Here is a 26,640-nt window from a genome sequence, read left to right as displayed (position 1 = left end):
ACAATAGCCATGTAATTATTTGTATCAATATATATAAGAAATTATTATGATTACAGGAATTAATGTATTTTATCACATAAATTACAGATAAGAGAGTAGTGAGGAGGTATACTATGCCATTCTGAATTTTATCAGACAAACCAACTCCATATATAAGAAAGTGTTAATATTGGGACTCATGACCATACTGTAGTAATACCCATTGGATCAGGCATCAATTTTCCTTTACAGGGAAGTCATACTGTGGTCACTACTAGATCATGATAAGCCACCTCAACAAAATTTGATTGAACTTGAAAAATGAGAACAATGAAAATCTACCCAGCGCTACTTATCATCAATTATCCAATTTATTTTATAAATTACAATCACCTGCAGTGATCCTTAGAAATGGGAGACATTTGCAAATCCCACATAAAGCACAAATAAAGATAAACAGAACGTGAACGTGCTGAATGAATTGGTTCACTAGATCGCAAATTCATAAACAAGATTAAATAAATCAAATTACAAACACTTGGATTGCAAAAAACACTAGAAGCATACAAAACTCTCAATAGACATATACCCCATATCCTCAAAATTATCAAGAGCTCTGTTGTATCATTAATAGGACAGCAACAATGTACAAAAAATACGAGAAAAAGTTGCAACAACACTTATAAATGTAGCAGTGTATTTAAGTGCTTATAAATCTGGTCCGTCAGCAAACAGCTTTTTGTTGCTGGAGTAAGTAAAAATAGTTCACGACCAAGTTAATTATTAATTAAAAAAACTGCCTCAGCTCTGTTAGCACTAAAAAGCTGCAGCCAATGATAGTCCAAGTGATCACAATAAAATCCTGCCAGCATAGTGCCGTGGGTATTAATATTCAGTTAGCGGTAGTGTTCCACTGACAGGTAAGATATGCAGTACCTGTTATCACAGACCACACCTCTCTTAGCTGATCGGGGCTCAGTGGGAGTGCCATGGATTTCTCTAATAAACATCTGTGTGGGACACATATAAGCTCTTTGAAGGATCAGTGTTTGAATTAATTTAATTTTTATTGGAACTTAGGTCTTATAAGTGGCTTTAAAGCAGCTTCTCATGTTTCCTCCAAAATAAATTGTGTCATCCATAAAGTTTTAAAATGTTTTAAAAGAAGGGATGGTTAATTGAGGCATTAAAAGTGCTATGCGAAGAAGAAAAGGAGAGTTATGGTAAAACTTACCCTTGTTAAATCTCTTTCTTCGAAGTCCATAGGGAGACAATGGGGTGTAGGTGGTACTTGGAGGATTGGACACCAACAGCAAAGCTTTTTTCTGTCCCAGGATGCTCCGGTCCTTCCCCCTATACCCAGCCCACAGCCTGAAGGCAACTCAGTTTTGTTAACAAGCCCAAGGCAGGAGCAGGATAGGAAGACTGGTACACTGAAGAATCACACTCTCACACAGAGAAGGAAAGAAACCCATAGAAGCCAGGTGCATCAGGGCCATTGCCCTGTGGACCCTATGGACTTTGAAGAAAGAGAATTAACAAGGGTAAGTTTTACCTTAACTCTCCTTTTCTTCTTCAGGGTCCATAAGGCTCAACAGGGAAGACAATGGGGATGTCCCAAAGCAGTTGTTCAAGGGCGGGAACGTTCCTGAGCTGAGAGGAGACCCCGGTGTCCAAAGGAAGCATCCTGAGAGGCAAATATATCAAAGACATATAATCTAAGAAAGGTGTGGACAGAAGACCACGTGGCCACTTTGCATAGTGTGTGGACAGAAGACCACAGTGGGCTGCCCACGAGGGACCCACAGAGGGAGTAGAATGAGCAGATAATGTAGCTGGCACAGGAAGGCCAGCCTGCGAGTGAGCCTCTGAAATAGTCATGCAAAGCCATCTGGCCAGAGTCTGTTTGTTAGCTGGCCAACCCTTCTTGTGGAATCCATATAGGACAAAGAGGGAATCAGCTTTCTTGATGGAACCAGTACGGTCCACATAGATCTTCAGAGCACGAACCACATCCAAGGAGGCCTCACCTGCCGAGAGGTCTGGTGATTGGAAGGCCAGAACTACAATTTCCTCATTAAGGCGGAAACTAGAGACCACCTTGTGAAGGAAGCCAGGGCGCTATCAAAGAACAGCCCTGTCCTGATGAAAGATCAGAAATGGGGAGCGACAGGAGAGCGCCCCCTAAATTCGATACCCTACGGGCAGACTCTATAGCCAGAAAAAAAAAGAGTCTTTGCAGTGAGCCATTTGATGTCTGCTGAGTCCGAAGGTTCAAATGCAGGTTCCTGAAGTGCGTGGAGAACCACTGACAAATCCCACGGAGCCACAGGAGGGACAAAGGGAGGTTGCATATGGAGAACACCTGCAGGCAGAGGAGTAATTCTGCGCTGGGACCAGATAGACATGTACTTTCAGAGAGGCCAGGTAGAGTCCAACATCCAATCCAGCTTGAAGAAAGGCAAGGATTCTAGAAACCCTAAACCCTAAAAATCTGAGTGTCATAGTTTCTGGTAGCACACCACTGGAATACGTATGCCCCACCCAGTGATAAATCCGGGCAGTGGTCGGTTTACGCAGTCTGAGCCTGGTCTGGACCACAGAGCTAGAAAATCCTTTAGACTTTACTAGGGATGTGTCAAGAGCCAAACCATCAGAGACAGACGGGCTGAGGCCGGATGTAGACAAGGACCCTGAGATAATAGGTCCGGTCGATGAGGAGGCATCTGGGCCAATGGCATCTGGGCCAAGCCGGAGCTACCAACAGGACCAAGCCTGCTTCTTGCTTGAACTTCTGAAGAACCTGAGGAAGAAGGGAGACTGGAGGGAAGAGGTACGACAAATGGAAGGTCCTTTTCACTGACAAGGCATTCCACGAAGGCTGCATCGGGGTCCCTTGTCCTGTACCCTTACACTGGAAGATTGTGGTTGTGTCGTGGTCCACCTCTGGCAGGCCCCATTTGTCCACTAGGAGTTGAAAGACCTCTGTTTGGAGAGGTCCACGTCCATTATACCTCATTTGTCCACCAGGAGCTGAAAGACTTCTGGATGTAGATACCAGTCCACTGCATGCACGTCGTGACGGCTGAGGAAATTCGCTTTCCAATTGAGAATCCACATGATGAACACTGCAGAGATGGCTGGGAGCCCATGTGAGAATGCGTGACACTTCTGCCATTGCTGACAGACTTCAAGTGCCTCCTTGGTGATTGAGGTAGGCCCCTGCCGTGGCGTTGTTGGACTGTACTTGTACTGGCCTGCCATGAAGAATATCCTGAGCCAGAGTGAGGGCTCAGTAGATAGCTCGGGTACCTGGACGTTGATCGATAAGATTGCCTTGGCTGGTGTCCAGTGATCTTGGAAGGAGTGCTGGCCGGTAACTGTGCGGAGGCTTGCATCCGTGGTGAGGAGTACCCATTCCGGGATCCAAAAGGTGGGACCCTTGTTTAAGTGGGACGATTGTAGCCACCAGGATAGGGACAGGCAAACCTCTGGAGAGAGGCCCACCGTCTGGGATCTGAGCAGATGGGGCAGCCCATTCCACCTGGAGAGGATCAAGTGTTGTAAGGGCCTGGAGTGGAACAGAGCGAATTCCACCATATCGAAGGTGGACACCATGGATCCCAAGATCTGCATTGCAGAGTGAATTGACACTCGGCGACTGTGGAGTAACCTGCACACTCTGTAGTGCTGAGGTTTTGTCTGCTGTCAGGAAGATTCTCTGAGCCTGAGAGTCCAGGAAGACTCCCAGGTGCACCATTCTTTGAGAAAGGGTCAGGGAAGACTTTTTCCAGTTGATCAGCCAGCCATGCATTTGTAGAAAGGCAATGGTTACCTGTAGATGACGGTGAAGAACCTCTGAAGAGATCGTCCAAGTATGGGAGCAGTCTGATCCCTTGACAAGAAAGATAGACCGCCATAACTGCCATGATCTTGGTAAAGACCCATGGGGCTGTAGGACAGCAAACCGGAGATATCGCTGATGAGAGGACACTATAGGTACATGTAGGTAAGCGCCCTGAATGTCCAGAGTCACTATACAGTCCCTAGACTTCATAGCTAGGACAAAAGAGCGTAGGGATTCCATACGAAACCTGAGCACCCTTATAAACTTGTTCAGAGACCTGAGATTGAAGATAGTCTGATGAGACCCGTTGTGCCTCTAAACCAAGAAAAGGGTAAAGTAATAACCCATCCCTCGTTGTGGTGATTGGACCGGAATTATTGTCCCTGAATGCAACAAGGACTGAATGGTCTTGTGGAGGAGAAGGGCTTTGCTTTGGTCCAATGGAGGCCCTGTGCAAATGAACTGCTGGGGGGGCCGCCTCAGGAATGAGAGTGCGTACCCATGGGAAAACACTTCTTGTAAATAGGCGTCTTCTGACACCAGAACTGGGCGAACTGAAGAAGTCGACCTCCCACCCTGGTAACCCCCAGGGGGAAGCCCACCCCATCAGACTGAAGGCTTGTTTAGTCCTAGGCTTGGAGGCCTTTGTGGATGCCGACTGCCATGGAAAGAACTGGCCTTTAGCTTTTCCCTGGCGACAAAAGGACTAAAAGGATGACACCTGAGGCTTAGTAGCATATGCAGAGGAAAAGGACGCCGTCTTAGAAGCTGCCAAGGTAGTCACAATTTTGTCCAATTCTGGGCCAAACAGGATCTCCCCAGAGTAAGACAGAGACTCCAAAGCCTGTTTAGAGTCCGAGTCTGCCTTCCATGACCGAAGCCAAATGATACGGCGGGCTACCACAGAAGTAGCAGATGCTTTGGAGGCTAGGAGCCCAGTATCCAAAGCCGCTTCTCGTAAATAGGAGGGTCATCCCTAATGTGCAAGATGTAGGACAGCTGTTCCCGAGAAGCATCAGAGGGAAATGTGTCTTCTAGGGCCTCTGCCCAACTCTAAATGGTTTTTGCCACCCAGACCATAGCCATGGCAGGACGAGTAATAGCTCCTGTAAGAGAGTATATAGACTTCAGGCTTCAATCCTTCTATCAGTAGTCTCCTTTAAGGAGCTTGCTGAATGGATAGGTAAGGTAGAGTTCCTAACCAGGCATGTCACGTGGGAATCTACGACAGGGGGAACTTCCCATTTAGTGCAATTGGTAGCTGGAATAGGGTAAAAAGAAATCAAGCATTTAGGTATCTGAAACTTTTTAATTGGCGTATAACATGCTTCACTCATTAGATCAGATAACTGATCAGAGTGAGGAAACTCCATCAAAACTACATTCTGTAATTTAAAGAGTGTCTCTTTTGCCTTAGGAGTGTGTTCTGTACCTTCTAGTTGAAGAATTGATTTTACAACTCTCACTAGTGCAGGTATATTCAATTTAGATGGGGGCTCCTCTTCCTCCGAGGGGGAGTCAGAGGGAGGTCTGCGTCTTCTGCCTCCCCAGACGATAACTCAGAATCTGATAGCTGGGTGGACTGGGAAGATAACACAGCACGCTTATGCTGGCCATACACGCTACAATTATCGAGACGATCCCGATATCGGCAGATCACCCCGATAATTGTAGCGTGTGGGGGGGCGACCGAGGGTTAAATATTGCTCGGTCGGGCATGCTGGATTGTCCAGCATGCCCGTCCGATGCGATATTTCCCGTTAAACTGTCGGCCGCATCGGGCAGTGTATGCCCAGCGCAGCCGACAGACAGACATTTCCTGTGTTCCTTCCTACAGAAGGAACAGGGAAATGTCTCCTCCCCCGGGGGCGGAGCGCAGATGTCTGCCGAACACACTGTGAGAGAAATCTCACAGTGTATGCCGGCGACATCTGCGGCTGGCAGCCGGCCAGATAAAATGTCTGTCGGTCTGACAGACATTTTATCTGGTAGTGTATGCCCAGCATTAGTAGTTTTACTAGGCAAGGGTCTCTCCATTTGCAACATTTGTTGAAAGGCTGTAGAGGTAGCCGCCAGGCTCTGCCCTCAGGTACAAAGTACGTCTACCCATGGAGGAGGTAAAGGAGGCACTGGGAAGCTACCACAGTCCGCAATTTTTGCCAACACCTGTGAAAAAGAAGCCCAGGCGGATTCCTGAGGAGAGGCTGCAGGTGCCTATGGGCCAGGTGCCATATAACAAAATGCACATAGACCATCTTGAATGAGATCCTCTGAAGCTAAACCTGCTAAACAGGACTTACAAGAAACCAGAGTGGGAGCAGTAGTCTGCTTGTTACTCTTTTTGTTACTCTTTGCTAGACATATCTGCAAGGATAGTATAGCACACAATCTGGCACAGCGCAGTGAGCAACACAGATATACAGTGCATCCGGAAAGTATTCACAGCGCGTCACTTTTTCCACATTTTGTTATATTACATCTTTATTCCAAGATGGAATAAATTCATATTTCTCCTCAAAATTCTACACACAATAGCCCATAATGACAACGTGTAAAAAGTTTTTAGAGATTTTTGCAAATTTAAATAAAAAAAACAACTAAGAAATCACATGTACATAAGTATTCACAACCTTTATTCAATACTTTGTTGATGCACCTTTGGCAGCAATTACAGCCTCACGTCTTTTTGAATATGATGCCACAAGCTTGGCACACCTATCTTTTGGCAGTTTCGCCCATTCCTCTTTGCAGCACCTCTCAAGCTCCATCAGGTTGGATGGGAAGCGTCGGTGCACAGCCATTTTCAGATCTCTCCAGAGATGTTCAATCGGATTCAAGTCTGGGCTCTGGCTGGGCCACTCAAGGACATTCACAGAGTTGTCCTGAGGCCAGTCCTTTGATATCTTGACTGTGTGCTTAGGGTCGTTGTCCTGCTGAAAGATGAATCGTCGCCCCAGTCTGAGGTCAAGAGCGCTCTGGAGCAGGTTTTCATCCAGGATGTCTCTGTACATTGCTGCATTCATCTTTCCCTCTATCCTGACTAATCTCCCAGTTAGTGCCGCTAAAAAACATCCCCACAGCATGATGCTGTGACCCCCATGCTTCACTGTAGGGCTGGTATTGGCCTGGTGATGAGCGGTCCCTAGTTTCCTCCAAACATAATGCCTGCCATTCATGCCAAAAAGTTCAATCTTTGTCTCATCAAACCAGAGAATTTTATCAGGTGCATTTTGGCAAACTCCAGGTGGGCTGCCATGTGCTTTTTACTAAAAAGTGGCCTCCGTCTGGCCACTGTACCATACAGGCCTGATTGGTGGAGTGCTGCAGAGATGGTTGTCCTTCTGGAAGGTTCTCCTCTCTCCACAGAAGAATGCTGTAGCTCTGACAGAGTGACCATTGGGTTCTTGGTCAGCTTCCTGACTAGGGCCCTTCTCCCCCGATTGCTCAGTTTAGACGGCTGGCCAACTCTAGGAAGAGTCCTGGTGGTTCCGAACCTCTTCCATTTATGGATGATGGAGGCCACTGTGCTCATTGGGACCTTCAAATGAGCAGATATTTTTCTATACCCTTCCCCAGATTTGTGCCTCGAGACTATCCTGTCTCAGAGGTCTACAGACAATTCTTTGGACTTCATGCTTGGTTTGTGTTCTTACATGCACTGTCAAGTGAGGGACCTTATATAGACAGGTATATGCCTTTCAAAATCATGTCCAATCAACTGAATTTACCACAGGTAGACTCCAATTAAGCTGTAGGAACATCTCAAGGATGATCAGTGGAAATAGGATGTACCTGACCTCAATTTTGAGCTTCATAGCAAAGGCTGTGAATACTTATGTACATGTGATTTCTTCGCTTTTTTATTTTTATTAAATTTGCAAAAATCTCAAAAACACTTTTTACACGTTGTCATTATGGGGTATTGTGAGTAGAATTTTGAGGACAAAAATGAATTTATTCCATTTTGGAATAAGGCTGTAACATAACAAAATGTGAAAAAGTGATGCACTGTGAATACTTTCCGGATGCACTGTATGTACTATATAGCACATTGCGCAACACAGATATACAGCCCTCACAAATACAAGTAGATGTGAGGTACAGTGAACCCCCTATACACCAGCATTCCAGGGTTCTAGTGAAAGAAAGGGAAAGGTATAAGCTGACAGTTGAAAAAAATAAACAGACAGCAACGCTAGCACAAGTCACATGCAATGCAGAGTATACAATATACTGTAACTGCAGTAGGCACTAAATTCGACTACACAGACTGCAGTGGCTGGTAGGAATTAGCGCTGTATAACCTGGGTCCTAGGAGAGGTATACAGAGAGACTGGACCCAGTGTTCCCGGTGACCTGTGGCTGTTGCAGAAAATGGCCGCCGTGACTCTCTGAGGGAGGGAGGGGCAGCTCAGTGGAAGCAAGACCGTAGTGGAATGGGGCCCAGAGCTGGGGGAGGGGCAGCAGGAAGAGGACTGTCTCCCCATTCCTGACATCAACCACCGGGTCACTGGCCTCAGCTGTCCCCTGCACCATTAAAAGTTATGCCCTGGTTGTCTAGTGGAGTCCCGGACAAATCGGTGTCTACATTATTGCCTCCGGTCTGTCTCCTGAGTCCGGAGGTAAGACTGAGCATAGACGCAGGTTCCTGCGAGTGGGAACCCGCCTTACCTGTCCCCTCGAGTCCCGGCTGCAGTCTGGGGCCCGAGAAGCCCTGCTAACTAGGTCTAAGTTGTCCCCCCTGAGAGTACCTAGCTGATGGCTGGAGTTGCGGCGTCGCGGAGGTGTGATGTAGTAGCAGTGCAGACGTCCAGACGTCTAGCGCTGCTTGCTCTTTTATAGTAAAATAAAAATAAATCATGAAATAAAGCTTGGGCTGCATAACAGCAGCCCTACTGTATAACGATGATCCAGCTCCTGCAGGACATCAACCTAACTGAGTTGCCTTCCTTCAGGCTGTGGGCGGGGTATAGGGGGAAGAACTGGAGCATCCTGGGACAGAAGAAAGCTTTACTGTTGGTATCTGTTCCTCCAAGTACCACCTACACCACATGGGCTCAGTGTGGAGCACTATGGACCCTGAAGAAGAAATACTTTTAATTCCTGGGCATCTGGAGAGCCTAATCTCTAGTGTTATAAAAATAGATAGTGGGACCTTCATAGTCTTATTGTATGCAAGGAACATGGTGTATCTGTAGGTACCTATAAAACTAGCAGCTAGGAATATTACTTCTTATTTGCAACTGCTAAAATTAGTGTGTAAACTGGGGATGTTGTCCCTAAATGAGGTATTGAGGGGAACATTGCATATACAGTTTATGAGTGCAACTTTCCATATTTGAAAAAAGTTAATATAGGGGGGTTGAAGTTCAAATGCGGGCTGTGGTACCAAAATAACTAATGGTGCATACACACGGTCAGCTTTGTTATCAGATATGAATGATAACGATTGTAAAAATCGTTCAGTCGTTCATATCTTTGACATGTAGGGCATGCATCGACCAATGATACGCGTTCCCGCATGTCAGATAACGATATATGACATCGACTGTGTTTCCAGACAGACTTGGACGATTTAATTCATTTTAATACTGTCATCGTTCATCAAATCTGACCGTGTGTATGCATCATAATACTTCCAGACTCCCTGTAAAATGTATGATCTAGGATATATGCTGTGTTGCAGGTATCCTGACTAAACCAAGGAATGTATGTGTGTACAAGCTGTAAGGCTAAATAATACATTTAATATTCAACAACTTGCAGCCCGTCCTCTTTTCTGGGCATCTGTGACACTGAGAGAGATAACCTGGATCTTTTGTCAGACCAAAGAAAAAAAGTAAGGAGTGGAGCAGTATTCAAAGCTCTCCCGGGGATTCTAGCAATAGTTTGTTGTACCACATCTAACACCTGCAGAAGAAAGCTCATTTGTACTGTAATTAATTGTGTCAATAAAGAGAACGTCATTTGTCAATGTATCTCTTAATGACTGGAGTAATATTTAGTATAATATAATTCCCCCTGTGGCAAGTAATAGCACCTCCCATATATTATGGGAAGTTGGACCAGACCAATGGGAATTGATAAGCTCATATCAAAACATTTTAGACAAAGAACTTTGTTATTGAAATGTTGCAAAAAATGTTTAAATCCATCATATAATTAAGTGAATGGATTAAAAAATCTTCCTAATACATTTTTCCCCAATTCACCTTTCTTTCTAAAACCGCTATCACACCATTGACAATTTCTTGTACCATTAATAATCAGGAATTAAATAATTGTTAATTTAGGAAATAAGATACTTTCCTCACATCATAAGCAATATTTAGTAAAATTACTAATGGTGCAATATTTTCAGATGGTCACCACACTTCCATAAAAGCACAAACACATATGACACTAACACACACACACACACACACACACGTTACTGCTATATTAAATATAACTCACTTTCTTCAGGATTACAGATCTCAAATATGATTTCTTTGTTCAAGAAAGCCAGGGCATCAAAATTGTCCTCAAAGTAAATTTGACTTTGCTTTCCAGCGATCTCCAGAAGCTGTGTATTGTTGGCATTAAGTACTCCTATAGCATAAATATTAACACCCTTGTTTCTAATAGCAGCAGCCGGTTGTGCTACCTCATCCTGAGCCTCGCCATCTGTGATTATAACAAGATATTGCTTTGTATTTGGCCTTCCTCCTCTGGAGGTGCTGAAATATGGCAGTGCAGCTTTTAAAGCAGCCCCTGTTAGGGTTCCTTCCTTCATCTGCTGAATGCGTAGTATAGCGGCTTGTATTTCATTTTTCTTTCTATACTTGTTAAGTGGAAACTCTTCCTTTGTTTCAGAACTAAACTGGATCAAACCAACTTGGACGGCGTCCGGACCGATTTCAGACATCTTCACGATAGACTCCATAAAATCCTTCATTTTTGCATAGTCATCATAATGGATACTTCCAGAACTGTCAATCAGAAATAGGATATCTGCTCTCATGTTTTTGCAGGCTAAGGGCAAGAGAACATAGAACACAAATTCAGATTAAAAGATAAATACAGTACATATGTATGGCATGCTTGTGTCGTGGCAAAGAAGCAATATGATTCTTAATTATAATGAAAATAGATACATATTAAAAATAATAACTTGTAAAATTCAGTATTGGGTATAATGTGCCTTGTTGTTAATGTTAAACTAAAAATTATTATTTATTTTTTTAATACGTAATATTTATAGACCATTATTGTACAAAGAGAAATCTCCCTTTTTTACTTTTCAAAAATGCTCAAAACAGATTTATTAATTTAAGAAGACATTTTATATTCCTCTCTTCCCATTACAAGTACAACACAAGTTACCAGAACAGCGAGAAAGGGCATTTGACTACTAAATTGTGGGGAAGAGTCCACAGGGATTTCAGCTGATTTTCCAAACTAGATGGTTATCGATATTTATTTACGCTACAGACTTATATGGGTGAGCAGCAGGAATAAAGAAGAGAGGGCATCTGACTCAACTATATGAAATGTTGGTTGGTTCCTCATAGGACAGTACCATGATCATCTAATCAGAAGCTGACAGCAGGCTCATTCACCCCTTTCAGTTCTCCAGCAGCGTTACCAGAAGCTCTGTTCCCAGAAGTGATTAATGGGGAGACATTTTGGTATTATTGCAGAAATATCAAATATACTAGCCTAGGGTTTAAAACCTCAGTGAAGCTGAATAGATTATACACCTGCTTTTTGAAAAAGCTGTCACGTATGGGGAAATGCATTGAAGACACAGGTGTTTGCTGCTGATTTATGTTGAGGACTTTACCACTGTTATTGCAATTCAGATAGCACCACAATCCCTGCACGCAGGACCACCGCGTCTATTGGGACCCCCATTGCTGGTGATCGGCAGGTTTGCTGCAGCCGTTTAAGAGAGATGCTAATCCGTGCAACAGAGTTCATTCCAGTGCTCTCATTTACTGTGGCTGCTATTATTGGTACCATTTGGCAGCCAGCATTCCATCTCCGCCACGGGAACAGCTTGGCGGGTATTCCCTGTTTAGTTAGTGAGTAGCTGAACTCTCTCTTACATCAGAAAAGGTTGAAACCGGAGGACCCCTTATAGTGAGTAAAATCATTAAGGATGAGGTGCTAATACAGCAACCACAATAAGTACTTATATACTGCTAGCACAGTGGTTTTATCTGGCTGGACATAAATGTCTCATTTAGCTCTCTGACACTGCTAACGGACTATCAATTTGTATTCTAACTTTAGCTGCAGTTAGGAGAAGCTCTCTATACATCACTGCTGACAGTTATTCACTATAATTACAGTGCTGGAGAATTTATTACATTGTAACCTTTGCTAAGTTACATGCTTTCTTTTATTTATATATATATTTTTATTTAAGCAATTACATTGTAAAGCAAAAGATGCACAAAGAATTTGTACAAGAAACATCAATGAATATAGATCCTTGATAAGAATAAAAATAAGACAAATTGTCATTTGTATATATTAGTACATCTTTGATTACACAAAATTGATACAATACATTAACAGTTGTTCACAAAAAAAGAAAAAACACAGAAAAAATTAAATGGAAAATAATTTTTTCTCGCTCGCCTCAACCTCTCTTCCCCCGATCCCAACTAATCCCCCATGTTAATGCAAAGGTGAGTTTTTATACTATAAAATTATATAGTTATTGCATGGTTATTATCCACCATACGAGTCATATACCATGTGGTTTTTGAAAATTAATTTTGAATTTGGGATTTAACAGCAGAAGAAAGCGTTGCTATATAGCTCTCCCATACTGCAAAAAAGTGGTAGACTTTTGTCTCACTTTCTAACGTAGTACCTACCCATTCCATTCTAAAAAGATACAAAAGCTTGGCTTTAAAAAGGCTAATAGAGGGGTTCAGGATGTATCCAGGTCTGCAATATGGCCTTTCTTGCCACTGCACTTACTGCCAGTAATAGTTTCCGGCATACCCTAGTAATACGCCGGTCTTGAGAAATGATTCCAAACCATGCCCAATCTGGTGGGTAGATAGTTAGTTAGATGCTCCACAGGGTATGTACAGATACAGACCCAGAACTGGCATATTATGGGACAAGTCCAAAGACAGTGAATCAGATCTGCTTGAGGCGCTCCACATTTAAAACACAGATGTGATGTAGAAAGACCAATTTGGAACCTTCTGTGTGGAGAAAGGTATGTTCTATGAAGTATGTTGAGGAACATCTCTGTATACATCGCAGAAGAAAAGGATTTACAGGACCTATAATGAGCGCAAAGCAGGTCTTCACTTTGCAAACCTGGGATTTGAGAGGACCAAATTGACATACCTCTTTGAGATTTAGAGTGGTCTAATAGAGTCTGAAGCCTCTGGTAAGCTGGGAAATAGCTCCTTTACCTAAAGGTTGCTGTTGTAACAACTTATCAAGCGTGTTATCCCAGTCATTCTGGGAGAAACATCTGATAACTGAACTGGTATAATGCTGAGCTAAGAGGAATGCCATTGGGTTTCCTACTACCACTTGGTATTTCTCGGATGTTTCCTGGAAAGTGAGAGGACGACAGCACTCTGTGGGCCTGATTCAGAGCCACTCGCAAAAACGAGCACTCGCTCTGAATCAAGGCGGCCGCTATTATTTTTAAAACCGGCCTCCTGGCCGCTCGCATAGCTGTGGGTGACCACGCACAGCTTTTGCGAGTGGCCAGGTGATGGTCATGATGGTCGTGACCATCGGGCTTGCACGAGACCCTTGTGGTAGGGTCTTGTTCCCGCAAGCCCCAGTGAGCTTCCGGCTCTAATAGAGCAGAAGCTCACCACTGACATCACTCGTGATGTCAGTGGGGCCGCCCCCAAAAGGCAGGCGTTCCTTTGGGAACGCCTCAGTTTGGCCAGCCACCCCCCCTGACCCGCCTACCAAACGGGGCGAGTTGTCGATCAACATCGACAGCCGCCCCTTTTGGATGCGAGCGCCGGAGTGAGTGATTTCTCGCTCGCTCCGGGACTCGCATGTGCACTGCTCGGCCATCGACCCGCTTGCGAGCGGGTCTGAATCAGGCCCTGTGTCCACTATAGAACCAATATTAGTCACTCTGCCCATTCTCCAAATACCAAAGGGATATCCAGCTTGTCCTTCTTGAAAGTCAGAATTTGCAACTAGGGGGAGATACCATGTTCTATAAGCATTCAGATTATATTTGTGGCGCAACATATGCCTAATTTTCTAATAGACCAAAGAAGTGGGTTTTCTTAAACATAGGGTAAGACTTCTTGATCATGCAAATTTAAGTCTACTCCCTGAAGAAACTCCCTCTCCAGAGAAGTATTAGCATAATGTCCCGACAATGCAACCAGTCCTTTAGATACCTCAAATGGGCACCCTGACACTATGTCTGAACATCAGGGAAGTTAATACCACCGTTAGTAACTGGCTGTTATAATTTTATAAATCCTATACGCGGCCGTTTATTTTGCCATATGAATAGGAACTGAAGTTGTTGATTATCTTTGGGATTTAACATAATAGGCAGGGCCTGAATCAAGTACATTAAATGTGGAAACAATACCATTTTGATGAGGGTAGCCCTACCAATATACAGTATGACAATGGCAGCGATTTCCAACCCTCCAGCTCAACAGACGCTCCTCGTATAGCAGATTTATAATTAAGATCATACAGGAGACTTGGCTGTCTTGGTACAGTAATTCCTTGGTAAGTAATGGAATCATACCTCCATGTCAAATAAACATTGCCTAAGCCATTACTCAGGAAATTGCCTGAACCTAGGCGAAGTGCTACTGATTTTGGCCAGTTAACCTGGAACCCTGAGTTTTCTCCAAATTGTTGTAGAATCTGGAATTTCCTAGGCATTGATATGGAGGGTTGTGATATATATAATAAGATATCATCTGCGAATGCAGTTAGTTTTATTATTTTACTCCTTATTGCGATCCCCTGGAAGCTAAAGTCATTTTGAAGGATGCGTAATAAGGGATCAATGGCTATATTGAATAAGAGTGGGGATAAGGGGCACCCCTGGCATATTCCATGAAACATGGGTATTGGGTTACTATTATAGCCATTAATCTGAAGAATAGTGGAGGGTGATGTGCATAAGTATCGAATCATTTCAATAAAGGAGGGATGAAAATGTATAAATTGTAGGACTGAGTATAGATGAGGCCAAAGTACAGTGTCAAATACTTTGGTGGTATCTAAACTGAGTAATCAATTTTTTGATGTAGGTGATTGAGAAGAGACAATTGTCGCTGCTATGGCAGAGCTTATGCCTCTAACTGAATGAGTATTGCGCACGAAACCTAGCTGATGGCCAGTTAGAATCTGAGGGAGCAAGCATTGTAATAGATCAGGCATTATTTTAGCTAATCATTTAATATCTGAATGAAGTAATGTGATTGGCCGATACAAATCTAACATCTGGGAATCCCGGTTGGGCTTTGGGAGTAAAATTGTGTATGCAGAGTTAAAGTAAAGAAAGGGAGTATGGTTCTGTAAAATATTGTTAAAGAGCTCAACTAAAGTAGGAGCTATATGAGGCTGAAGTATTTTATAAAATTCGTTAGACAGCCAATCTGGGCCTGGAGATTTTTGGAGGTGAAGTTGGGAAATGGCTGTGCTAACCTCCAAAAGAGTAATTGGTAAGCTAAGGGATTCTGATTGTTCTGAAGAGAGGCGGGGTAGATGCGCCTCCTGTAATAATTTATCGTGTTGGTCTGCTTTGAACAGCAGAGCTGAATATAGTGTTTTGAAGTAAACTTCAAACTGTTCTAGGATACTGTTTGAATCAGTTAACAACTGAGACAACAAAAAATCATTGAGTAACTGTTTGGCTTCAGTGAAATGATTCAAGGACTCTTCAGAGGGGGTTGCTATGTGATTGCATAGAACTGAGGATAAAGAAGTCTGCAACTTATGGTATTCTGCATTATTTTTTTCATTTTAACCTTGACACATAATCTATGATGTGACCTCTCAACACGGTTTTGAACGCACCCCAAAACGTAGTGGGATTATCCCAATAATCTAAATTGTCGTCCAGGTAGTTCATCCATCTATCAGTCAGAAACTTACGAAACTCATCTGATCTATAAAGATAACTAGGAAAACGCCATCCCCATTGTCCACCCCCCTGCACTGCTCGTTTTAATTTCACTGAAACCGAGGCATGGTCAGAGATCGCAATTTTGTAAATATCAGTCCCCCAAATCTGTGTGACCAAGGAGTCAGAAATCAGAATAAGGTCTATTCTGAGTTACATGTTTTCTAAGTGGATGACTATACATTGAATTCAAATCATATTTATATTGCAATGATATATTCATATATCATCTTGTTCTGGAGTAGTGATATTAATTATTTAATATACATATTTTATATTGCACATTCCCAGGAGAAATTTACCTTTGTGTATTTCATATTTGAATGAATAAACACGTTGTTTTTAAATAGATTGTATTTATTTATGTAAATAAAGCGCCATAACAATTTTGTTTAATTTCTCTTTTTTGTGAGGTTTGACATACTGTAACCTCATTTGTTGTTTTTGGCTGCTGGCACATTGCATACTATATATTATATATCTTGGCTACTGACACATTGCATACTACCGTATATATTATATTTTAAAAAATATTTCTAATAAGCACCAGGGTTCTCTACTTTTGAAGCTGAATTCAGAGCCAAGCGCAATCTGCAGGCAATGCTGATGATCACGTAGTTAAGCGATTTTTGTCAACCGCATGGGTAAACATTTCCTAGAAACTCCTGCTCCTACACTCATTATTGTACCGATCTCCAGCCCTTTGGCGAAGAACTGGCAGAAACCAGTAGAACCCAGCTACACCCATCTACTGTTCGGATAAGTCTGGTCAGAAGTGGTCTTCATGGAAGAATTGCTGCTAAAAGCCATACCTTGAACGTGGAAACAAGGCCAAGCGACTCAACTATGCACAAAAACATAGGAACTAGGGTCACGCATGCGCACAGCAGCCGGGGAGTCCATCAGAAGGCGGCAGAGGGATCCGCTCGAATCCCTCTTCACATCCCCGAAACTACTTTCCATAGGAAGGAAGGGGGCTACGAGAGCAAGTACCGTCTGAAGACGGTGCTTGTTCTCGGAAGCAATCTCCGAAAACTGAAAGTTTGCTGAATATCATGGGGTCCTATTGGATCCATGATGAGGAATGGCCCGGTAACCTAAATATGTGGAAACTAGCGTTTCCGCATTGTTACCGGGCCATTTATAGTTTGGTGAATAGGCCCCTCAAACTCTAACTTTATTAAATTTACCCCATTGTTTGTAGGAGGTGGTTGTGTCTTTCAGTCAATTAAGAGCCTGACATTTGAACTTGCTGTATCAGACAGATGAAGTGATGTTAACTTCGCCCTACCCGCCGCTCTTCTTCCATTGCATTTTTTTCTAAAGTAGGTACTACTATGTCGCATAATTTGTAAGGGACATGTGTATAAGGGGCACTACTACAGCAAAAAGTATTGTGAAGGACACAAGTATTGGTTTTCACAAAGTTTGCTGCTTCAGTGTTTTTAGACCTTTTGTCAGATATTACTATGGTATACTGAAGTAAAATTACAAGCAGTTCATAAGTGTCAAAGGCTTTTATTGACAATTACATTAAGTTTATGCAAAGAGTCAATATTTGCAGTGTTGACCCTTCTTTTTCAAGACCTCTGCAATTCGACCTGGTGAATCAACTTCTGAGCCGCCCAAACAATGCCTTTTCCAACATGATGGAGCACCTTGCCATAAAGCAAAAGTGATAACTAAGTGGCTCGGGAAACAAAACATCGAAATTTTGGGTGCATGGCCAGGAAACTCCCCAGACCTTAATCCCATTAAGAACTTGTGGTCAATCCTCAAGAAGCGGGTGGACAAACAAAAACCCACAAATTCTGACAAACTCCAAGCATCGATTAGGCAAGAATGGGTGGCCATCAGTCAGTATGTGGCCCAGAAGTTGAGTGACAGCATGCCAGGGCGAATTGCAGAGGTCTTGAAAAAGAATGGTAAACACTGCAAATATTGACTCTTTGCATTAGTATGTTAGGGACCTACCCTACAGAGGTTACCCGGACCTATTTACTGCAAAATGTATTTATTTATATATAATCAGTTAATTTTGAGTTGTGCACTTGTATTTCTTCTTTTTGTGTATATATCAATGGTCTCCACAGGCAGCACCTCCAATTATATATATATATATATATATATATATATATATATATATATACATATATATATATATATATATATATATGTTCAGGGTGTGCAGTCTGAGGCCCATTTTCTATGTAATCTAATCAGTGAATTGCTTTGCACACCTGAAAGCTTCAGACACTTTCTACTGAGACTAGCACCCCTACCACATTGGTTTAGAGCATGGAGTCTGGCATTGTAATATGCACACCAGTCAGAGGCATAATATAGGTAAGTCATTCAAATATTTAGAATGTGTAGTGCAGCTTTGGTCCATTTTTGGGGCGTAGGTCCCCCTGGATTGCTTTGGTTGATCTTCTTCAGGGCACCGCATTATAACACATTTTTCCTTTATAACAAATTTTAATGCTTCACTGTCTGTATTTTATATATGTATTTCACTTTTTTATTTTTATTCTTTATATGCAGCTGCGGCTGCTCTTAACTATTTTCTTTACACTTCACTTTTCTTATTAGTGCGGTGCCTTGGGGTGGCTTAGCTCAGCCAGTTTGGGGGTATCCTGCGCTCTGTTTGTTAGGCAACTACCCTACAGAGGTTACCCGGATGTGGTGGGTAGGCCCATAACCTTGGCCAAGATTATGCCAAAAACCTCTATTTACTGCAAAATGTATTTATATATAATCAGTTAATTTGGAGTTGTGCACTTGTATTTCTTCTCTTTGCATAAACTTAATGTAATTGTCAATAAATGCATTTGACACTTATGAAATGCTTGTAATTTTACTTCAGTATACCATTGTAACATCTGACAAAAAGGTCTAAAAACACTGAAGCAGCAAACTTTGTGAAACCAATACTTGTGTCACTCTCAAAACTTATGACCATGGCTGTACAGTGTGGCATAATGTGTATGAAGGGTCCTACTGGGTTGCGTAAGGTGTATAAGGGGTACTACTGTGTGGCGTAACGTATATAAGAGGTACAATGGTGTGGCGTAACGTATATAAGGGATACGACTGTGTGGTGTAACGTGAATAAGGGGACACTACTGTGTGATGTAGTCAGGGCTGCCATCAGAAATTGTTGGGCCCGGAACTGGCAAAATAGACTGTGCCCCCCACCCCCTCCAGCACTGCGTCCCCTGCAAGCCCCCTCCGCCTTGCGTCCCCTGCCAGCCCTTCTGTGTCCCCTGGCAGCCCCCCCTTCTGTGTCCCCTGCCGGCCCCCCCTGTGTCCCCTGCCAGCCCCCTTTCTGTGTGAAATGTAAATTACAAGTGCACAACCCAGTCATGGAAGCTAGCTGTCCCTCCATCCCTCACTTTAATAACTAATACTGGAGAGAATATGGCAGCAGGATTTTGTTTATATTTCCCCATATCCCAGCCCCCACACTTACCGTCTAGTTATTGCTCCTCATGCGTCAGTAACATGACTTCTCACGGCAGCGCAGTGTGACATCACGTGCACTGGGACCGAGTCTCCAAATGAAAAAACTTTATTGCATCCAGCAGCACACGGGCGCCGGGCAGCGGGTTGGGCAAGTGGACAGGCACGATGGATAGCGAGCCAGCGGACGATCAGCGAGATGGATAGTGGGTGGGTGGATGCCCGTCAGCAGGATTGATTGCAGACGGGCCGGTCGCCATCCGGTCCCGGGACTCTTGTACTGGCAGTCTCCCCCTGACGGCGGCCCTGGATGTAGGGTTAATAAGGGGCACTACTGTGTAGTGTAATGTGAATAAGGATGCACTACTGGGTGGGGCGTACTATTGTGTGGCCATGCCCCTTCCTAGCAAGACCACGTCCCCTTTTTTTTGAACGGCGCGCGCTTTTCCTATTTGCAATATGGGGGGCAGCAATGCTCTTTCTGGCACAGGGCACCAAAATGTCTAGTTACAGCTCTGGTTACAGGAATGAAGAATGGGTCTGTAACATAATTTCTACAAAACTAGCTGAAAATGTTAATTTTCACCTACTTTTGTAGAAATTAAGGGACGATGAATAGACCCTTAAACGTTGGCTATCAATAGCAGAGCACATTCTATAGGCCTTAAGACCACACATCATACTTGCCTATTTTCCCGCAATGGCCGAAAGGACCCTAAAAATAATTTTAAATAATTGTGTTGGATCAGTTTGTTGATTTTCGGACACTGTCTCGCCATCCTACTCACTGGTAGGCACTCCTCCCCCATCCCGCCCACTTCCTAATGAAGTGGGCAGAATGGGGGTAATCTTACTGGGACATGACAGAATTTTCATATTTTGGTCTCTATTCACCACCACAGTGGCTTTGAAATGAAACAAACAAGATGTGCTTTAACTGCAGACTTTCAGATTTAATTTGAGGGTAATTAGATCCAAATCAGGTGAACAGTGTAGGAATTACAACGGTTTCTACATGTGCCTCCCACTTTTTAAGGGGCCAAAAGTAATGGGACAAACTAAACAATCCTAAATCTAACTTTCACTTTTTAATACTTTGTTGCAAATCCTTTGCAGGCAATTACAGCCTGAAGTCTGGAACACATAGACATCACCAGACGCTGGGTTTCATCCCTGGTGATGCTCTGCCAGGCCTCTACTGCAAATGTCTTCAGTTCCTGCTTGTTCTTGGTTCATTTTCCCTTCAGTTTTGTCTTCATCAAGTGAAATGCATGCTCAATCGGATTTAGATCAGGGGATTGACTTCGCCATTGCATAACATTCCACTTTTTAGCCTTAAAAAACTCTTTGGTTGCTTTTACAGTATGCTTCGGGTCATTGTTCATCTGCACTGTGAAGCGCCATCCAATGAGTTCTGAAGCATTTGACTGAATATGAGCATATAATATTGCCCGAAACACTTCAGAATTCATTCTGCTGCTTTTGTCAGCAGTCACATTATCAATAAATACAAGGGAACCAGTTCCATTGGCAGCCATACATGCCCACGCCATGACACTACCACCACCATGCTTCACTGATGGGGTGGTATGTTTTGGATCATGAGCAGTTCCTTTCCTTCTCCATACTCTTCTCTTCCCATCACTCTGGTACAAGTTGATCTTTGTCTCATCTGTCCATAGGATGTTGTTCCAGAACTTTACATCTTGTGGTGAACCCTCTATATTCACTCTTGTGAAGTCTTCTCTTGATTGTTGACTTTGACACATATACACCTACCTCCTGGAGAGTGTTCTTGATTTGGCCAACTGTTGTGAAGGGGTTTTTCTTCACCAGGGAAATAATTATTTTTTCATCCACCACAGTTGTTTTCCGTGGTCTTCCGGGTCTTTTGGTGTTGCTGAGCTCTCCGATGCGTTCTTTCTTTTTAAGAATGTTCCAAACAGTTGATTTGGCCACACCTAATGTTTTTGCTATCTCTCTGATGGGTTTGTTTTGATTTTTCAGCCTAATGATGGCTTGCTTCACTGATAGTGACAGCTCTTTGGATCTCATATTGAGAGTCGACAGCAACTGATTCCAAATGCAAAGGTCACACCTAGAATCAACTCCAGACCTTTTACCTGCTTAATTGATAATGAAATAAAGAGGGAATAGCCTACACCTGTCCATGAAATAGCTTTTGAGTTGATAGTCCCATTACTTTTGGCCCATTAAAAAGTGGGAGGCACATATAGAAACCGTTGTAATTCCTAAACCGTTCACCTGATTTGGATGTAATTACCCTCAAAATAAATCTGAAAGTCTGCAGTTAAAGCACATCTTGTTTGTTTCATTTCAAAGCCATTGTGGTGGTAAATAGAGGCCAAAATATGAAAATTCTGTCAATGTCCCAATATTTATGCACCTGACTGTATATTATCCACTATTGCTTATTTTCCCATAATGCCTGCACATAGTGCTAGGGCCAAACTTCTGTCACACAAGCACTGACCTACAGTATGAATTCTGCCTGCATTGTGCATGGATTACATTAAAACTAGCATGTACAGCAGCACATTATTATTTCCTGATTCAAGTTTAATCATTTTAAATCAATGAAGATTTCATGTGCTTAGTATCAGCTGCCCAGAGACCATAAACAAGTGTCCTGTGAATAGCTGCTGTAAATAAAGCTGGGCATCCACTAAACAATTATCTGTCAGATATCTGTCCAATCTGGCTGGTTGGAATGAAAACACGGTAATGTATGGGAGCAAATGACAGTCAATTATATGGTTTTAAACACTGAAAAAAGGACAAAAAAAATTGTTCAAATTGGTTAAATTTGTGTGTTTTAACCAATTTGTCTGAACGACCATTTTTGGCTATTTTCCAGTGTTTGTGAGCAAATGGGCGACTGTCATTTGCTCTCATACTATACATTACCAGGTTTCCATTCCATCCAGCCAGATTGGACAGATATCTGACAGAAAATTGTATAGTGGATGCCCTGGATTAATAATTTGATGATTCTGGAAAGTAACTGTAGAGAAAAAGCGGATTTTGCGTCCGCATGGGCAGAGCTGCACATGATTGCGTTAGCAAAATCCGTAACTTTCCCTTGTAAATGTAAATGTACTGTTATTTGTGTAAAGGAAATTACAAACCTTTGAAGATGGACAGAAAGGTTTAACTAGAGATTATAGGAAGTCCCTGCAAGCCACAATTATGTCAACTTGTATATAGCCCATAAGAAGGATGTCCAGGGAATTACTTGACAGCTGGCCAGATCTTTGATAGCCAGTCTGTAAGAGATCTGTGTTCTGTGTATGGTCAGAGATCAAAGAATTGTTGGTTATACTCACAGACAGTCAGGCTACAGAGGTGTATGTTTAAATACTTAATCTGTGTGCACATTTGTTGACCTAAGCTTCTCAAGCTTTAGGAAGGTCTGAAAGGTAATTAATAACCCCTGCCCAAATTATAGAGAAACCCCATAGCCAGCTAGAGGGACAATACACTCTGGGCTGAGAAGGGTTAACACCCCCCAGGGGGGGGGGGGGTGAGGGGGGAAGGAGCTGGGCACACATGGATAAAATACAGGCTCATTGGTAAGAGGGTGTGATTCTCTGCTTGAGGTTGTCGACAAGACACAGGGCACCGGACGTTGTCACAGGGAAAGGCCTCATTCCCAAAGATTGTTCTATCCGTCGTGATCAGAATGGTCTGTTTTCTCCCATTTTATTATTTTCTTTGGTTTACTTGAAATTGCGATTAACTGTGTCGGTGACTTTTTGTAACATCCTTATATCCTTTGTAATTTTTGTACAAAAGCTTTGAAGATATTTCTTGAATTAAACTAAACTAATTTTAGTTCTGGATCTGTGTTTTTATGACCCAAACACCTCATGTTTGGGCATGTTACCTATATTTAACTATTGATAAGTTGTGTGTACAGGTGAGAGCAGAAGCTTGCCTTAAAATTGCTTTGCTTTAAATTGGTCTTCTGCTGGTGGCAGTTACCGGAGTTAATAACCACAAGCGCTGAGATAACTGGTATAAGTCACGGGCGGCGATTCTCAGATTGGCGTATCTGCAGGGATCGGCCGGAGGTCCGGTGCAATTGGTTTGCAGTGGTGGGATAAAGAGTGTTTCATTTTTATAAAAACTTAAGTGAAAAAGGGAGTACTCGGAGTGAGGAACCCAATTTCACCAGATTCCAGAACTCAAAGCTTATATTAGTAAAAAGTCACACTGTGAAAGCAATTTCTGTTCCCCTACCCTGTTATTTTTATTTTGGCGAACAATGGCCGCAAAGTACAAAAAGCTCAAGAAGGAAGAGCTGGTAGCGCGGTGTGTGCAGAAAGGTCTGGTCTGGATGGGTCATTCTAAGAAGAGATTGATCTGGGATCTAATGGACTATGGGCCTGATTCAGAGCCGCTCGTAAGCGGCCGCTCGTTCGCTCCGAGCGATGTTTGCACATCTGTGCATGCGTATGGGTCGTAATGCGCATGCGCCAACCAGTCAGTGCGGTCGGAAATCGAGTGCTCGCAAAATAGCGAATGCCTGCTAATTTGAGTGACAGAATGAGGCGTTTGTGGGTGGTAACAGGGGAAGGTGCTTGAAAACGGGGAGTGGAGATCCGAACGCAGGCGTGCCAAACGGTCAAAACGGGCGTTTTATGGGTGTGCATAATTAAAAAAGCAGCATCATCGACCACGTCACTTGGTTGTCTTTTAGCCTGAACTGCTCACATGATTGCGGTAGGAAAATGCTACCACAAGAATAGCGAGCAGTTCATACGCCGTTCGCTGTACTCGATTAATCTAATAAATAGCGGAGATGACGTATGATGCGAGCGGCCAGGGGGTGTTTTTTCAAAATAGCGAGCGCATGTTTCGTTCGCTCGTTCAGACATAGAGGCGTCAACAGACCGCAAAGAGCGAGCGCTTAATTTAAATATCCGGCCCCTTTTTCAGAACGACCGTCCGCAAATAGGGTCTGCCTCTGAATCAGGCCCTATGATACAGAGCATCAGAATGTCAGCAAGTCAGTACTGGAAAGGAGTGCATTGGCGGGGGCTACTTCATTAGCCTTGGATGTACCCTGTACTGGGGTTTTACTTACTGCGGGAAGTAATAGCGGAAAGTTGGACTCTGATGTGGACTCTGGGCCTGATTCAGAGCCGGACGCTCTTTCAGAGCGCTCGCTCTGAATCAGTGCCCACCTATTGTATTTTTAGAGCAGCCTCCTGGCGGCTCGCATAGCTGTGGGTGACCACCCACAGCTAGTGCGAGCGGCCAGGATGATGGTCGCGATGGTCAAGACCATCGCGTCCATCGGACTTGCGACGAGACCCTTGTGGTAGGGTCTCATTGCCGCAAGTCCCAGTGGACTTCTTGCTCTTACAGAGCAAGAAGTCCACCCACTGACATCACTTGTGATGTCAGTGGGGCCGGCACCAGACAGTAGGCGTTCCCATGGGAACGCCTCCGTCTGGGCAGCCACGCCCCCGGCCCGCCCACTAAAGGGGGTGTGCTGTCACTCAACATCGACAGCACGCTCCCTTTGGTATGAGACCCGGAGTGACGGATTGCCCGACGCTATCCGGGTCTCGTGCATGTGCACGACGGAGCCGCCTCCGTCGTGCGCATGCGCACTGGGCCAACATCGACCTGCTTGCGAGCGCCCAGCGTTCGCGAGCGGGTCTGAATCAGGCCCTCTGTTCTTACCCATCCGTCCGTGGAGCTGGATAGAGCTGAGTGCCTGGCAGAGAGAGAGAGAGAGTTCCATGGCAGAGGGGAGTTCTGCAAGACACCAAGCTGAGGGAAAGAATGTATCGGCTGGGGCTACTGCAGTAGTCTGGGATGTACCCTGTACTGGATTGTTACTTACTGTGGAAAGTAATAGAGTAACGTCGGACGCAGATGTGGACTCTATTAGCAAACGAGCGAGAGGTATGGAATATATCTCCAAGTTGGAGCGTTATCTAGACTCGGTCTTGTGAAAGAGCCAGACTCTGAGATGGTGCTGAACCTTGTAAAGCAGGTCGATACCACGCAGGCTGCTAAACGCAGAGCAGCTAGGGACCTGGAAGTGGCTGCCAGGGACCTGGAGGCTGCAGAGCGTAGAGCTGCTATGGACCTGGAGGCTGCAGAGTATTTCCCTGTGTGGGAATTTCATGGAGAAGGCCCAGCAAATGCTAGCTGTGTCGTCTAGAGCTTTTCCCTGAGTGGGAATTTGATGGTGAAAGCCCGGCAAATGCTAGCTGTAGTATGGGCAATCAGACAACCCTGGACATTATAACAGACACTAGACAGAGATCTGACCCCTCTGTTAGTTCCACGGAGACTGCAGGATGTGTGGCAGCTAGGGAGGCTGCAGAGAGCCAATCCATTGCAGCACTAGCGGTTCAGCTGGGGTGTTCTTTCCAAGACACCGAGGACTATTTTACCGTGATGAGTATGGAGGAACTAGCTGATGAATGTCAGCTGCAAGGTCTCTCCTGCAGTAACAATACCCGCAGCGACGTGATTGAGCAGCTCAGGTGGGCACAGGATGAAGAATGCAATGCCTTCAGCCCATATCGCCGGGCGATTCTGTATCTGGGTCGTTAAGCTGAGTTCTGCCGAACTGCTGGACCACCTGGAGTATTGTTTTCACCTTGCTTTGGAAGATGCAGAAGATTGGCAAAGCTTGATACCCCATTCTGGCAAGATCAGTGTCGCCGGGTGGATGCTGAAAGGAATCGCCTGCAACAACTTGTTTCTCCAGCTGAAGAAGCAACGACCCAGCCTTCAGGGGTGCCCCACGAGGAAAAGGTAACCCCACCAGTGCCAGTCACTGTGGAATTTGATACAGAGTTATCACATCGCGAGGCGCAGTGCGCTCTGCTGGGACAGGCTGTTGGTGCGAGCAGCCTACTACCTCAGGCTGCGCAGAGATGGCGACTGGAGGAACCCACCTGGAAGGAGAAGCGACCTGAAGGAGCTGTTAAATTGCCTTCTACTGGAACCGCAACTACTGTTTCAGCATCTGTGAAGCGGGTGGGGGGAAAACCAGTTTGGGCCACGGGCCACCGGTGTTGTGCATGTGATGATCCCAGGCACCTCAGTGCCAGTTGTCTGGTAACACCCTCTCCTGCGGGGGCCTCACCAACAAAACCCATGCACACTGTTTTGTACGCACGATGGTCCCAGGAGGGTGTCAGCGAGAATCTACAAG

The 26,640-nt window shown here is 44.1% G+C and overlaps 1 protein-coding gene across 1 annotated transcript in view; it reads right to left on the bottom strand.

Moving 5' to 3' along the window:
• The window catches only part of LOC148535363 (collagen alpha-4(VI) chain-like), a 423,891-nt gene that overhangs the window by 218,726 nt on the left and 178,525 nt on the right, over positions 1–26,640 (bottom strand). Inside the window, 1 exon segment of the mRNA XM_088462796.1 lies at positions 10,283–10,840. Within this exon segment, the coding sequence (XP_088318922.1) occupies positions 10,283–10,840 (558 nt within the window).

The sequence above is a fragment of the Taudactylus pleione genome, unplaced genomic scaffold (genome assembly GCF_031769625.1).
Source record: "Taudactylus pleione unplaced genomic scaffold, aTauple2 ptg000053l, whole genome shotgun sequence".
Lineage (NCBI taxonomy): Eukaryota > Metazoa > Chordata > Amphibia > Anura > Myobatrachidae > Taudactylus > Taudactylus pleione.
This window is presented reverse-complemented; position numbering and strand designations above follow the sequence as displayed.